The sequence below is a fragment of the Vulpes lagopus genome, chromosome 2 (assembly GCF_018345385.1).
Source record: "Vulpes lagopus strain Blue_001 chromosome 2, ASM1834538v1, whole genome shotgun sequence".
Taxonomy (NCBI): domain Eukaryota; kingdom Metazoa; phylum Chordata; class Mammalia; order Carnivora; family Canidae; genus Vulpes; species Vulpes lagopus.
Genome location: NC_054825.1, coordinates 164,241,982 through 164,256,485, shown reverse-complemented (window position 1 = coordinate 164,256,485; position 14,504 = coordinate 164,241,982). Strand labels below are relative to the sequence as shown.

General features: G+C 59.7%; 2 protein-coding genes across 7 annotated transcripts; one reads left to right on the top strand and one right to left on the bottom strand.

The window, feature by feature from the left end:
* Positions 1-9: 9 nt before the first annotated feature.
* On the top strand, positions 10-8,420 carry SPHK2 (sphingosine kinase 2). Of its 6 annotated transcripts, none has more exons than XM_041742831.1 (7): positions 10-227; positions 1,231-1,384; positions 4,249-4,735; positions 5,638-5,787; positions 5,927-6,021; positions 6,110-6,225; positions 6,683-8,420. In XM_041742831.1, exons 2-7 carry the CDS (start codon positions 1,346-1,348, stop codon positions 7,785-7,787), a joined length of 1,992 nt encoding a protein of 663 aa, XP_041598765.1. In that variant the 5' UTR covers positions 10-227; positions 1,231-1,345; the 3' UTR covers positions 7,788-8,420. The 6 variants fall into 6 exon arrangements, with proteins under 6 accessions (XP_041598765.1, XP_041598767.1, XP_041598770.1 ...); XM_041742833.1 differs by lacking the exon at positions 10-227 and adding an exon at positions 235-552; XM_041742835.1 differs by lacking the exons at positions 10-227; positions 1,231-1,384 and adding an exon at positions 2,644-2,694.
* Positions 8,421-8,598: 178 nt separating this feature from the next.
* LOC121484102 (D-box binding PAR bZIP transcription factor) lies at positions 8,599-14,429 on the bottom strand. Its single transcript, XM_041742846.1, has 4 exons — positions 13,648-14,429; positions 12,374-12,784; positions 10,586-10,797; positions 8,599-9,084 (listed from the first exon to the last, which is right to left on the bottom strand). Exons 1-4 carry the CDS (start codon positions 13,784-13,786, stop codon positions 8,869-8,871), a joined length of 978 nt encoding a protein of 325 aa, XP_041598780.1. The 5' UTR covers positions 13,787-14,429; the 3' UTR covers positions 8,599-8,868.
* Positions 14,430-14,504: the final 75 nt, after the last annotated feature.

Genomic DNA, 14,504 nt, shown 5'->3' with positions numbered 1-14,504 from the left:
GAACCACCACCCACGGAGAACAGCGCTGCGTCAAGGGTGGAGGGGCGGCGACCACGTCGGGGGCCTCTCTGGCCCTTCCTAGTTCTCGATAGTCTTCCGGAAGAAAGGGAATTGGCAGCGAGAGAGATGTGCGGCGCTAGGAGGTCGCGTCGCACGGTGACGCTCTGGCCCGACGCCGACGGCCTCTCCGTGGCTCCTTGGAGGACCCGGCGGGCCGAGTATTGGAGGTGAGGAGGCGGAGCTGGCAGGGCCTGTCAGGACCTCGGGAAACCACTAACCCCACGCTTCAGGCGTTTCCTTATCGGGCTCACCTCTCTTATCTCGTGCGGTGCTTCCCAGGCGCCGCCGCAGCTCGGGAAGTCCTACTTGAGATCTAACCCGAGATCTTCTTGCTGCAGCCCAGTCTATAGCATCCTGTATTTCCAATTTTTATATTCCTCTCCTCCCCCTGCCCATTCTCTGAGCCCCGCCTCAGCCTCTACCCCTTGGGGGCCGCTTTTCCCTGCCGGAGATTCGAGTGGCCCCGCGGGCTCCGTGTCAGGGCTTTACACGGTACTGGAATGCCAAGGAGGCACACCGAAGCCCCAGCCTTAGGGTTTGGGGGTGGAGAGGGAATGGTTAAAAGGCTCCTGAAAGAGAAGGGAAGACCTGGGGGATAAAGATTCAGAGGGAAGGAGGACTGGAGGCCCAGAGCGGGAGTGGACAGAGACGCGAGGGATGCCCCCCAACCCCCGCCGGAGATGGAGACCCAGGGCACGACAGGGAGACCTAGAAAGAGAGGGAACCTGGAGATTCGGGTGATAAGCACTGACATAGAAAGATGGTGAGATGGGGGTCTTGTCAGCTGTATCCAGATCCCAAACCCGGCCATGCTAATTACTAACAAGAGCGTGACCTTGGGCAAGTCATTTAATCTCTGTGTGCCTTACTTTCCTTATCTGCCAAAAGGGGATAACAGGCTTGACACTTGTTTTCCAGCATTACATAAGTTAGTAAGGGTGCTTTGAACAATGCTTTGCACATAAAGTGCTCAAAACAAGGTAGCCTCCGCTCCTGTTGTTTTAGCCCTTCTTGGGTAGGACCAGATGGACTGGCCAGGGCAGTGACGAAGCTGACCTGTCCCCTCTTTTCTCCTTCCTCAGAGAAGCCCTGCCCCTTTGGCCTCCAGCACATCCAGCCGGGCCTGCAGCCTTCCCCTGATGCTGCTACTTACTCACCTGTCCTCCACAGAGCCAAAGGCTGGGCCCGACTGTGAGGCCTGACTCCTTGCCCATACGGCCCTCCCACGGCCTCCCGCCCAGGACCAGTGTCCTGCTCATGCCAGAGCACAGCAGAGGGCCAGCAGATGAATGGACGCCTTGAAGCAGAGGAGCAGCGGAATCAGGTAAGGGTCCATCGAAAGCTAAGATCACTGCACCACGGGACACAGTTTCCTCCTCCTCTCTTCCCTTGCCTTGGTGACTTGGTCTCTGTCTCTGAATCCCAGCCTCTTTGCCCGCCTTTCTCCCAAATGTAAGGTGTGCATTTCCCTGTTTTCTCCCGTCTTCCTGGGTTTCTGTCCCCACTCCCACCCCCACCCCCTGCTCTGGGTCTTTCTTTGGCATATATTATTCGGTGCTGTTGTACATTGTTTGACGATCAAAGAACTTCCACCAGTCATCCCTTTCTAGCAAATACTGTCCCTGTCTCCTCCTGAATGTATCTCTTTACGGTTCTGTTTCTTGCTCTCCAGATATTATTCTTGCCTTGCTTTCTTTGCACTTTACCGTGTCTTTGCCTCTCTCTGTCTCTCTCTGCCCACATTTTTGCATTCTCTTGGGCTCACTTCCTCTTAGCCTCTGCTCCTCCAGCATTGTCTTCCTTCCCTACCCCTGCCTTGAAGTCCCTCCAGATACCGTTCCTCCCCATCTTGCTCCTTGTTTCTGTTTTGCCATGTTACTGGGTCATTCACTGGGCAGATGTCCATGTCATGCTGCCTCCACTCTGGGTTGAGTCCAAGGTAAATAGTTGGTGAATTAATGAGCCTCTCCTCCCCAGTTTTCCTGTCAGAAATATCTGTCCCTGTGTCTGTGTCCATCATTTTCTGGGTTTTCTTGAATCCTTAACCTTGCATATTCTCAATTCTATTGTCTTTGTGTCTTTGCATACGTATCTCTGTTTTTCTTAGGGCTTTCTATAACTATCCAAAAAACAGGCAGCACTCTCTCTAAGTCTCTTACTGCCTCTGATTCTGCTTTTCTGGGTCTCTTTTACTAACTCCCTTTGCATAGCTCTGGGCCTTGGTTACCTGTGTTAGGGTCAGTATCTGCAGGTGATGATCTCCTCCCTCCTGCTTCTTCTCTTTCAAAAACTCAATGGATCGGGCCCACCTACCGCCTGCCCTCCACAAAGATGGCGTCAGCGGCGCTGGCTTGTGGGGTCGTGACGCCGCCTCTGCTGCTCGTGTGCCCTCACTTACTATGGCAGCTGATCTCGCGAAGCGCGTTGCCCCGCCCAGTTCTCAAGCTCTCCCTCGGCTGGCCCCTGCGCCACGCTCGCGAGCTGCTGGCCCCGCCCCCCGCGCGCCCTCACTGGCGCGGCTCAGGCCGGCCGCGCAGCCATTGGCTGAGCGGACTCACACCCTCCCCCTCCCCCCGGGTCTGATGGGGGCGGTTGGTGCTGACTTGAGGGGCCGCCTGGAGGAGGACTTGGCGTGTGAGGAGGGTGCGGGGGTAGGGTCAGGGACCCGAGTCTGGGGGACCGCGGGACCAAGAGGAACGGAGACGCAGGCCGGGACTGGGGTACCAGGGGTGTGGGATGGAGATGGAGAACCAGAACCGGGACTGAGGGATCCAGGAATGGAAACCCAGGTCTGGGACTGGGTTCTGGAAATGGGATGGGGATGGAGGACCGGGACCCGAGGAACCGGAGACAGAGACTCAGGCCTATGGACTGGGAGCGGTGGGGAGGGGGATCTTTGGCGAACCAGGCCCAGTTCTGGGGGACCAGGCCAGAGACTTGCGGACCTAGGGGACAGAGCCTCAGGCCCAGGACTGGAGGAGATCTAGGACTCTATCTAAGCCTGATTCCAGCTCAGGGATGGGGGCGCTGCTCAGTGCAAGTTTAGGGGCGGGGCCGAGGGAGCTGCCCAGGGCAGGGGGCAGAGGTGACTCCCGAGGGTGAGTCCACAGATGGAGGTGCGTCTGGGGCAGCTCTAGGCCGGGGAAGGTGAGGGGCAGGACTGGCAGGCAGCTGGGTGGGCGGGGCGGTGGGGAACAAAGGTGAGCAGGGAGGAGGCAGAAGCTGGGCAGAGGGCAGGGGGATGGCCTCTGGGGAGGGGACCTCAGGCCCGGCTCCCATCCCCTCCCTGGAGAGCAGGCGGCCAGACGCCCAGGTCAGTGCTCCGGGTCCAGTGTCGGCCCCTGTCCCTTGCAGGCGCCTGCATGCGGCTCCTTTAGCTCTGTGACTCCTTAGTTCCTTTCATCCTATCCCTTTCTTGGTCTCTCCAGCTGTCTACACCTCCTCCCTCCTGCCCCTCCTCTCTGTTCAGTCCTTTGTCTTCCTGACCCTCAGAGGACCTTCTGGCGCCCCTAAACTCTTACTCTCCTGAGTATCTCTCATCATCCTGGGTTTCATCTCATCAAAGCTGTTGTCTCCTTTTTGAGTTTTTCTGGCTCTTAGACTCCATCCTTCTCTTTCTTTGTGTCTGGGTGTCTCTCTGGTGTCACTTTCTCCATCTGGAGATGACCTCCCATGTGTGTGTGTGTGTGTGTGTGTGTGTGTGTGTTGTGTTCTTGGTCTTTCCATATTTCCACCATCCAGATCTCCTCTGCCTCATTCTCCTCTGAAGCCCTAATTATCCAACACACTGTATATTTTACTAATTTCTTTTGTTTCTCTGTCCTCCCATGAGAATACAAACTCTACAAAGGCAGGGATTTTTTTGTCTTTTTTGTTCTCTGCTGTCTTTGCTGGTCCTGGTACTGTGATTGGCACGTAGAAGGTCCTGAGTGATTATTTGGGGAATAAATGAATGAACGTTTGCATGCCTGGCTGTCCACCCTCCAGGATGCTGGCCTTCCTATACAAAAGACTTATACCCTGTGTCCCCAGGATCTCCCCACACTCGTCTGAGCCTTCTGTCTCTGACACTCCCATCTCGCCTGTCACCACCCCTCGTTATCTCCTGTCCACTGGCCCTGCCCCTGCTTTTCTCTACCTGCCGCAGGGGTCCTGGACTCTGACTCCTGCCCTCCTCCCTCCCCACAGAGGCCAGACCAGGAGCTGACCTGGAGCTGGGGCCACAGGCCTAGAAGCGCCCTGGACAGGGCCGAGGCCATGGCCCCCCCACCGCCGCCACCATTGGCCGCCAGCACCCCGCTCCTGCATGGCGAGTTTGGCTCCTACCCAGCCCGCGGCTCCCGCTTCGCCCTCACTCTCACACCACAGGCCCTGCACATACAGCGGCTGCGTCCGAAGCCTGAAGCCCGGCCCCGGGGCGGCTTGGTCCTGTTGGCCGAGGTGTCTGGCTGCTGCACCCTTCGGAGCCGCAGCCTCTCAGACTCAGCAGCCTACTTCTGCATCTACACCTACCCGCAGGGCCGGCGCGGGGGCCGGCTTGGGGGCCGGCGCAGAGCCCCTCGCACCTTTCGGGCCGACGGGGCAGCCACCTACGAGGAGAACCGCGCTGAGGCCCAGCGCTGGGCCACTGCCCTCATGTGTCTGCTCCGTGGAGTGCCACTGCCTGGGGATGGGGGTGAGGCACTATGCAGCCACTCTGTCCTAGGGCCACCTTGGTGTCTCTGTGGATTTTCCTCTGTGGACATCTCTGTCTCTACTGTGTGTTTGTCTGTGATGTGTCTCTCTTGGTCTGTACTGAAAGAGTGATATACACACAGGGATGGGCTACAGAAGGAAGAAAAACCACAGGCAGAGAAAAATGATTTGTGTCTGCTCTCATAGATTTTTGTCTGTGTCCCCTCCCCCCTTCCATGGGCCCTGACCACAGATGAGTCAGAGGCTCCCTGTCTGGTGAGAGCAGCAGACAGACATGATTAGTCACCACCCAGAGTGACAGGCACTCAGAGGTCCCCTAGGGCGTCCCAGGATCCCAGAGGTGGCACCTAATCCAGCTTCTTGGCCGGGGCGGGGGGGATGGGGGCGGTGGGCAGAGAAGGCTTTGGGGGCAGAGGCTCCCCCACTCAGGCTCCTCAGTTGTCACAGGAAGGTAAAAGTTCAAGGGTCCCCATCTGGTGAGCCTCCCTTGGTCTTCCAGGATCCTGCTGGCTGGCTGGGGGCCCTAAGGGATGGTGATAATGAGGGAGCCTTGCACAGTGGAGTAACCTGATTCTGAATTCCAGGTGTTTGAGAATAAAGTGGAAACCACAGCTCTCCTTCCTCCTCCCACACGGGGGTCCAAAGGGCATTGGGATTAGATACCCAAGCCCTGCCTTGGTCTCTGGCCCCTGGGAGGGAGGGGCGGGGCTGCACACCTGAGCCCCAACGCCTGAAGGCTAGGAGGAAAAAAAAACCCTGTGAATTCCCAGCAGGCCCCAGTGCCAGCCCCCCACCAGCTCCATTAGGGGCTGTTTGCAGTTGCTGCTCTGAGGTGAGGAGCCTGGGTCGGTGGCCTCTATACTCCTTGCCCTCTCTTTGCAGAAATAACCCCTGAGCTTCTGCCAAGGCCACCTCGATTGCTCCTACTGGTCAATCCCTTCGGGGGGCGGGGTCTGGCCTGGCAGTGGTGTAAGAACCACGTGCTGCCCATGATCTCTGAAGCCGGGCTGTCCTTCAACCTCATCCAGACAGGTAAGTTCCAGGTCAAGATGGAAGGAGGGGATAGGGGGGTGGGGCAGTGAGGGGCTAGGACTCCTGAGTTCTGAGTCTTGGGGAGTGGTGGTGGGGCAGAGGGGAACAGCCTGGCTCACCTGCTGTTTCCCCACATTAGAACGGCAGAACCACGCCCGGGAGCTGGTTCAGGGACTGAACCTGAGTGAATGGGACGGCATCGTGACAGTCTCAGGAGACGGGCTGCTGTTTGAGGTAGGGCAGGGGCAACCTGCCTATCCTGGGGGACTCTGGAGGCTGGCACTGGGACCAGGACCCAGGTGGCTGGTGTCCCGCCCTGCAGGTGCTGAACGGGCTCCTAGGCCGCCCTGATTGGGAAGAAGCTGTGAAGACACCTGTGGGCATTCTCCCCTGTGGCTCAGGCAATGCCCTGGCTGGAGCTGTGAACCAGCATGGGGGGTAGGTGGGAGTCCCTTCTCGGGGAACCTGGTACTGTAAGGGGAAGGGTGAGCCCTCCTGCTACGTGGCACTTCTGTCCCCACATGTCCCCCAGGCAGTCTGCAGTCCCACATTCCAGTCCAAGTGGATCTGTCTTGACTGGGATGCTCCCCACACCGCACCCCCCTCCCCGTTTTGCCTATCCGTTTCCAGCTATATCCCTAGTACCTAGAACTGTGCCTGGCACACAGGTGGCAAAATGCTTATAGATGAAAGAACTGACAGGGAACCTGGCTTGGTAAGAAGGGTCCATTCGGAGGTGGCCAAATTGCTGTGGGTGGGCCCCAGACCGTGGGCGGCCTGGTCCCCTTGCTGTCTGCAGCCCCACCTTTCCGTGTCTTCTGCCACCTTGCACTGTGTCTCTCACGTGACCCCGTTTACTCTTTCCCACTGTGTCCATCCGTCTCTGGCTATGAAGGTTTGAACCTGCCCTGGGTGTCGACCTGCTGCTCAACTGCTCACTGCTCCTCTGCCGGGGTGGCAGCCGCCCGCTGGACCTGCTCTCTGTGACACTGGCCTCGGGTTCCCGCTGTTTCTCCTTCCTGTCCGTGGCCTGGGGCTTCGTGTCAGATGTGGACATCCAGAGCGAGCGCTTCAGGGCCCTGGGCAGTGCCCGCTTCACACTGGGCACGGTGCTGGGCCTTGCCAACCTGCACACATACCGCGGACGCCTCTCCTACCTCCCTGCCACTGTGGAACCTGCCTCACCCACCCCTGCTCACGGCCTGCCCCGTGCCAAGTCAGAGCTGACTCTGGCCCCAGCCCCGGCCCCAGCCCCACCCGTAGCACACTCACCCCTGCATCGCTCGGTATCTGACCTGCCCCTGCCACTGCCCATGCCCCAGCCTGCCCTGACCTCCCCTGGCTCACCTGAGCCCCTGCCCATCCTGTCTCTCAACGGTGGGGGCCCAGAGTTGGCCGGGGACTGGGGTGGGGCTGGGGATGCCCCACTGTCCCCAGACCCACTGCTGCCCTCACCACCTAGCTCCCCTAAGGCAGCTTTATTGTCCCCCATCACTGAGGGGGTTCCAGAAATGCCAGCCTCCTCTGGGCTCCCACCTCCCAACCCTGATGCCCCGGAAGCGATCTCTACTGGGGGCCCACCTGACCACCTGCTCCCTCCTCTGGGCACCCCACTCCCCCCAGGCTGGGTAACGTTGGAGGGGGACTTTGTGCTTATGTTGGCCATCTCACCCAGCCACCTGGGGGCTGACCTGGTGGCAGCACCCCACGCGCGCTTTGACGACGGCCTGGTGCACCTGTGCTGGGTGCGGGGTGGCATCTCGCGGGCTGCGCTGCTGCGCCTTTTTCTGGCCATGGAGCGAGGGAGCCACTTCAACCTGGGCTGTCCGCAGCTGGGCTATGCCGCGGCCCGTGCCTTCCGCCTCGAGCCTCTCACGCCTCGGGGCGTGCTCACTGTGGACGGAGAGCAGGTGGAGTATGGGCCACTGCAGGCGCAGATGCATCCAGGCCTGGGTACACTGCTCACCGGGCCTCCAGGCTGCCCAGCTCGGGAGCCTTGAACCTCTCAAAGCTTGCAGCCCGCCAGGGGCGGGGCCTACATTCCAAGGAGGCGGAGCCTGACCTAGGGGCGGAGGCCTAGTTGCTAGGAGTTAGGACGAAGGCCCCACACGCAGGGACCCGTCTCAGGATTGTGCCCGCTCCCAAGGGACCATAGATAATGTTGGTTGGAGTGTGGCCCGAATTCCTGGGGGTCGGGGTCATCCCGATCACCGACAAATGGGCCGGCCCCGAGGGTAGTGCCTGACCAATGAGGGCGGGACTCGGTCTAGACCCTCGCTTCTGGCTCTTGGGAGGCCAGGTCCGCTGAGGGCGGAGGCTGCCTTACGCGCTGTCCGATGACGGGCCCTGGCATGTACGGGCTGGGGAAGCCTTAGTTAATTGGCCAGTCAGGACCCGGGACTCGCCCTATCCACTCCGGTGCCTCCACTTAACTGGCCAATCAGCCCAGGAGGGGCAGGTTCCCCGGGGCCGACGCTCGGTTTTGCACTAATGTCCCTCCACCTCCCCCCCGCACCAGTGGGGGCGGGGAAACTCGTTTCTCTTGTCTTCTGTCTCTTGTGCGTCCCCTGACCCCAATCTTCAAAGCAATTGAAAAGGTCTATGCAATAAAGGCAGTCGCTTCATTCCTCTCAGACCGTCGCCCCTTCTGCATCTGGCAGCCCGTGGGAGGGGATCCAATTCTGGCCGCTTCCAGTGGCTCCTGCCTTTTATGGACCAAAGCCCAGACCTGCCCACAGACCGCGGCCAGCGTGACCCAATGGCCTTGAACTGGGGCCAGGGAGCTGCCTCCTCCCCCACAACAGCTGGCTCTGGGGTTCTCAAGATTTATTCAGGACGCGTTAACGGAGGCGGTGGGAGGATGGGGTCCCCGAAGTGGCAGGGGCACACACACAGGACCCTCCCCGCCCCCGCGAGGGAGGGGGGAAGCTCGCTTTTTCTTAAAAATATAAATGTATTTATCTGCATCATCACGTTCCTGGGGCACTCAGCTGGCCGGCCTGTGGGCCACAGGGTGGGGAGGGAAGAGGGCGTCAGGGCACAAGTCTGAGCGAGGCTGCCTGGCAGGGATGGGGGACGGCCTCACAGGGATCCGTGCTGGGCCTGGTAGCGGGACAGCACGGCACGGTAGTGGGACAGCTCTTGGCGCACAGCCACCACTTCCTGCCTCAGCAGGGCGTTCTCCTTCTCCAGGAAGGCCGCCCGTACCGAGATCTGGTTCTCCTTGAGCCGCCGGGCATCTCGGGACCTCTTGGCTGCCTCGTTATTCTTGTACCGTCGGCTCCAATACTTCTCGTCCTGAGGGTAGGGTTTGAGAAAGCACTAAGGACCAGAGGGGCCAGGAGAAGCAGCTTTCCTTGTGCCTTCAAGGACCAGGCAGCATCGAAGAGACCCCCCCGTGGGTGTGCTTCTTGCCCAGCACTGGGTACCAAAAGATACCAGGTCTTTCCTAGGATGGGTACCCAAGGGTCTGGTTGCCAAGGAGAGCAGGCCCCTGGCAACAACTAAGGTGAGAGACAGTTCTCCCCACTTCAAGCAACTGGGCTTCAAGTCTCCACTGTGCAAACAAACCCCACCACTCCTGGCTTGACAAGGACCTACAGTTAGCTCCTGGTTGCTAAGGATGCTTGTTCCCTAGCAACAGGGCCTGCAGGGTCTGAGGGCTTTTCCCAGGAAAAAGGCACCACTCTTTGCACCACCTTCTCAGATCCTGGTTGCTAAGGAAAGCTTAGGATCCCTAGCAATGGGGTTTTGGGTCCCACAAATCCAGGGCTGGGGCCCTTTGACCTGGTTGTCAAGGTAACTTCATCCTTCTTCAGCAAACAAAAGTAAGGTCTAAGTGGTCCCAATAACTGCAGCCAGTCTCTGACCCTCTGGCCTTGAATAGAAGCCAAACAGCTGCCTTCTCCCCAACAGCCTGGGTTGCTAGAAGAGCTGTCCCTTAGCAAAAGGGCCTATCCTGAGACCTCCCTAGACCATTACCCTTAGGTTCCCCAGTCGTAGAATTTGGCTGTGGAGGAGGACCACTCCTTAGTAACAAGGACCACCCAGAGCTCCAACAGATGCTCTCCTCCCACCCCCATTTCACAAAAGCCTAGTTCTTGCTTACTAGGGTAAATCGAGTCCCGGCCCTGTGACAGGAGACACCACTGGTCTAGACTGGGTTGACAAGCCAGTCCTCAGTGTTTCGGGTAGCTGTGTCTTACACAAGGGCATGGTGAAGTCTGGTGAGAGAACCCCTGGCACCCCTTACTTGGGGAGACCCCAGAGCTGGCAAAGGCAGGATGCCAGAAAGATGTGGTTACAGCTCCAAATCAGAATGTGGCTCTGGCTGCTAGAGAGAACTTGAGGCCTCTCACCAATGAGAAACAAGGCCCAGAGGGGCTGGCAAAGTCTGCATCCTACATAGATGCAAGCACCAGGAAAGATGCCCCAAATCAGAGATCAAAAGATCAATCCCAGCCTGACAAGTGGCTCAAAAGAAACAGACCGATACCATGCTGCTAAGGGATGCTGTCCTTGGCAACAGGGCCTGGTCAAAGCTCCAAGCCTATACTGGTGGGTCCAAGCAGGGCTGGCTGAGTCTGCATCCCCCAGTGATACCATCTTTGTAAATCTCAAGCCCAAACCTCGGCCCCCTCAAGCCCATGGTTATGGACATCTCATTCGTGGCTGTAGGTTAAGAGAACCTGAGAGCTAACCAAAGTGAGAAGCCCAGGCTTGTCTGTGAGGAAAGGGCCATCCCTGGCTAAGGGACCTATAAAGGCCACGCCTTGATCCTACATCTGGCAGTGCTTACCTTCTGCTCTTCTGGCACCTGGATCTTCCGGGCCTTCTTCATGATGGGCTGGGGCTTAAGTTCCTCCTCTGAGAAGCGATGTCTCCGAGGGTCAAAGGTCTCATGGCCAGGAATGCTTGATAGGGCTAAATCGGCCGGGTCTGGTTCAAATGTCATCAGCACCTCCACGGTGTCTGGGTCCACGGGGCTGGGTGTGTCCCGAGAGGTCAGGCCTTGGGGAAACAGAATGTGCCACCTGAATGTGGATTTATTGAGAGAGGGGGTGTTTCACAGAGGCTACCCCCTACTCTTTTCTACCACAAGAAAGGCCCTTATGAAGCCTACCACAAAGCCCACCAGAGATCAACCTCTCTAATATAAAATACGAAGGTTCTCTAAGCTACAAAGGTGCTTAGACATCAAGGAACCAATTCCGTTTTTACAAATAGGGACACGGGCCCAATTATAACTGACCTACCCTAAATAACAGAGGAGCCTGGTCTAAACCTCAGGCCTTCAGATTGGCAGTGTTACTGCTTTCTCATTATCTAGCCTGAATCCTGCTTACTGAATCCATGACCAAAGCCTAGACCCCAGGCTGTTCAGGAAAAAGAAATCCAGTGCACTGAAAAGATTTCAGGTGAGCCGTGTAAGAGCTCCTGGCCCTGAAGAGTTAGGGAAGAAAGCAGAAACGACTGAGGCTTGGGGGAAGTTGGTTCAAGAGAAGGGACAGGGATGGCCTGTGCCTTTAAGAGCGAGCAAGCCGGGGCCAGCTGAGGACACAGGTTCAGGGCCTGTCACGTGCGGGTGCCTGCTTTCCCGCCCCGCCCCCCCCTGCCGCCACGGGCGCCCTCTAGTTCTCCAGGCCCCGCCCCCCCGCGTGACCGCGCGTGCGCGAAGCGAGAAGCAAGGAGGAGGGAGGGGAGGACTCACGTGGCGCGGGAATGTGCGGCGGGGAAGGGAAGGGCCCTGCTTCTGGCCTAAGGCCGCGCCAGGGGCTGGTGTGTCCAGGAATTCCCGAACCTGCAGTCCGCCCTTGGAGACCCCCAAGTGCCCGAGGGAGCACACTTTTCCTTCTGCCCCCTGGGGTCTCAGCTCAAACCTCTCCACCTCCAAAGATACAGGCCCTCCTGCTCTCTGGGGAACATGCTGAGAAACGGTCCCCTTGACCTTCTCCCTCACCACTGGGATATACATGATTCTGGGATCCCAGGCCCCTCCTCTCCCAGGAACATAGGAGGCTCGCGGTCGTCGCCCCAACGGAAGACCCAGCTTGAAGATCCCCAACCTTCTAGATTCCTTGTAGAGGACTCGGGGACCCCGGGTCCTAGCTCTTCTCCGCTGGAGGACCCAGCAACTAGGGCTGCCAGTCTCTTAGATCCCAGTGAAATAAGTCTGAGCCCAGACCTTGCTTTCTTCCCTGTAGAGGGCCTAGGGGTTACAGTTCTTCCCCAATCCACCGATTCCAGGCCCAGATTCTGGAGTGCAGTTCACTCCCCAGTAATCGAGTGTCCCCACCCTCTGTCCCCACGTTCCACAGAAAAGTCCACACTACCGCCCCACTGGGCAGATTTCCTGTAATTTGGGATCCCAAGGCCCCCATCTCCAATGGATCCAGGAGACCCAGTCCCTGACGCATTAGGAGACAGAGAATCCAGACTCCTCTCCCAGCATCTCTCGCGCCTAGAGGCCCCAGAAATTGGGCGCACAACCCCAGCCCCACGCTCCCGGCCCCAAGTGCTGTACAGCCCCGCCCCTAAAGCCCAAGCCCCGCCCCACCAGGGCCCTGCCCCGCCCCCGCCGTCGCACCTGCGCGGTGGCCGCCCGCGGCCCCGAGGGCAGCCCGGGTGGGGGCGTGCCCCGGGGAGGAACGAGGGGAAGCTGAGCCGCAGGAACCGGGCCCCGGGGAGGGTGCGGGCGTGCGCACGGGCGAGGGCGCCGGTGATGGGCCGCCGGGCGGCGGCGGGCTGGGCGGGAGCCCGTGCTCCAGCAAGAACGCGTCCAGGTCCACGTACTCCACGTCGCCGAACGGCAGCGTCCGCTCCCACAGCAGCGGCGCCAACAGACCCGGGCCTGGCGGGGCCCCCGGGCGCCCCCGCGGGGACCCGCCGCCCACCGCCGCCCCAGCTGGGGCATCCGCCGGGCCCGCCGTCTCCAGGCCTGGCCCGGGGACCGTGGCTGTTGGCGGAGCCGCCTTGCGCTCCTTTTCCTTCAGGAGACCTGCGGGGTGGGAAGGAAGAGATGGAGAAGAGACCCCCGAGACAGAGAGACACGAAGAAAGGGGAGATAGAGACCCACACGGCGGAGATCCAGAGCAAGACGGACAAGCGGGGGAGAGGCAGAGATAAGAGTGGGAAGGCAAGGACCCCAAAAGAAGAGACAGAGACTCAAGAGAGGGAAAGAGACCCAGAGAGAGAAAGCACAGAAAGGGGCGCCAGAGAGAGAGACGGGTACCGAGATTCAGAAAGAGTGGAGGATAGAGACCCAGACAAGGAGAGGACACAGACCAGGGAAGGGATAGAGACACAGAAGGGGGACGGAAGTTCAGACAGAGGTAGGTGGAGGGTTGGGCAGGTGAGACTTCTCTGTAGTCTAACCCCCTTGCTCACAGGAATCTCTTCTCCCCACCCCCACACTATGTAAGGGGCAGGAAGGGGCTCTATTCCTGGGGCACATTCCTCATCCCTAGACTCCATGTGACCCCAGGAGGCCCCGCCCAAGCCCGTGTCACTACCGTGTGAGCATCCGACACACCCCCTCCCTCCTCCCTGGACCCCAGGGGTCCAGACTCTCAGAATCCAGAGGAAGCGGGGGCTGGAGCCCAGACTCCTGTGTCCTCGGAAAAGAGGACTTTGGGGGTACTCCTTGGGTCTTCCTGGTGGACGGGCTTGAGCGCCTGTACTTTTGGATCCTGGGTGCTGAGGGACTTAGGGGCCTGAACACCTTTGTAATCGGGTAGATGACGGGTAAAGGATGGACTCTCCGCTCGTAGGAGGGAGCCACCCGTCCCCCACCCCCCCAACACTTGAATCCCTAAGGGAGTAGGGTGTCCGGGGTTGGGATAGATGGGGGCTAGAACTCACAGCTGGCTGGCTCTTTGGGTTTGCTGGTCCCCTGCAGAAGGCTCCGCAGCCCAAGCAGCGCTCCCCCGCCAGGGGGGGCCCCGGCTGGGCCGCCCAGCAGCAGGGAAGCCGGGGCCCTGTCGCTCACCGGCCGCGCCATCACCGGGCACCTGCCCGCAGGCTCACGGGCTCATGGAGAGGCGAAGAGCTGGCTTGCCAGTCAGCGGCACACTCCTGTGGTTCGGGCGAGTGCCTACCCAGGGGCGGGCGAGCGGAGCTTGCAAGCCTCCAGTATCCAGAACACTGCAAATCCTAGGGGTGACGGGGATTTGCAGTCCTCGGTGCAGAAACGTGCAACTCAAGAGGGTCCCAGGAGATCATGCAGTCCGAGTGAGAGGCTTGATCAAAACCAGGCAGCCGGCTCTTTGCTACTCAGAGTTCAAGGGGACACCAGGCGCTCCTTCTACAAGGTGGGCGAGCCTGGCTCTTGCAAAATCTGCAGCTCTCTCAGCGGAAGGCGCTTTGCAATCTGCACCAAGAGGTGTGCGCGGAGGGCGGGGGAGGGGGCAAGAGGAGGCGGCCGCCTTGAGGCGTGGCCAACGCAAACTTCTTTCGCGGAAAAAAAAAAAAAAGCCAAACCAAAACACCCGACGCCACAGCGCGCACCCCTCCCCTCGGCCCCCGCCAGCCTCTTGGGCTAAGCACCCCAGCCGCGTGCCTCCCTCCGGCTGAAAGCGCGGGCCAATCGCGTCCTGACCCTTCGAGACGCACGGCCAATGGGACCCCCGGATCCTCCAGGGCTCGGGAGGGCGCGTGAGGGGCTCAGGGCGTGAAGTGGCGGTGCCTTTAGGTGAGAGGCGGGACCCTGACCTACATTT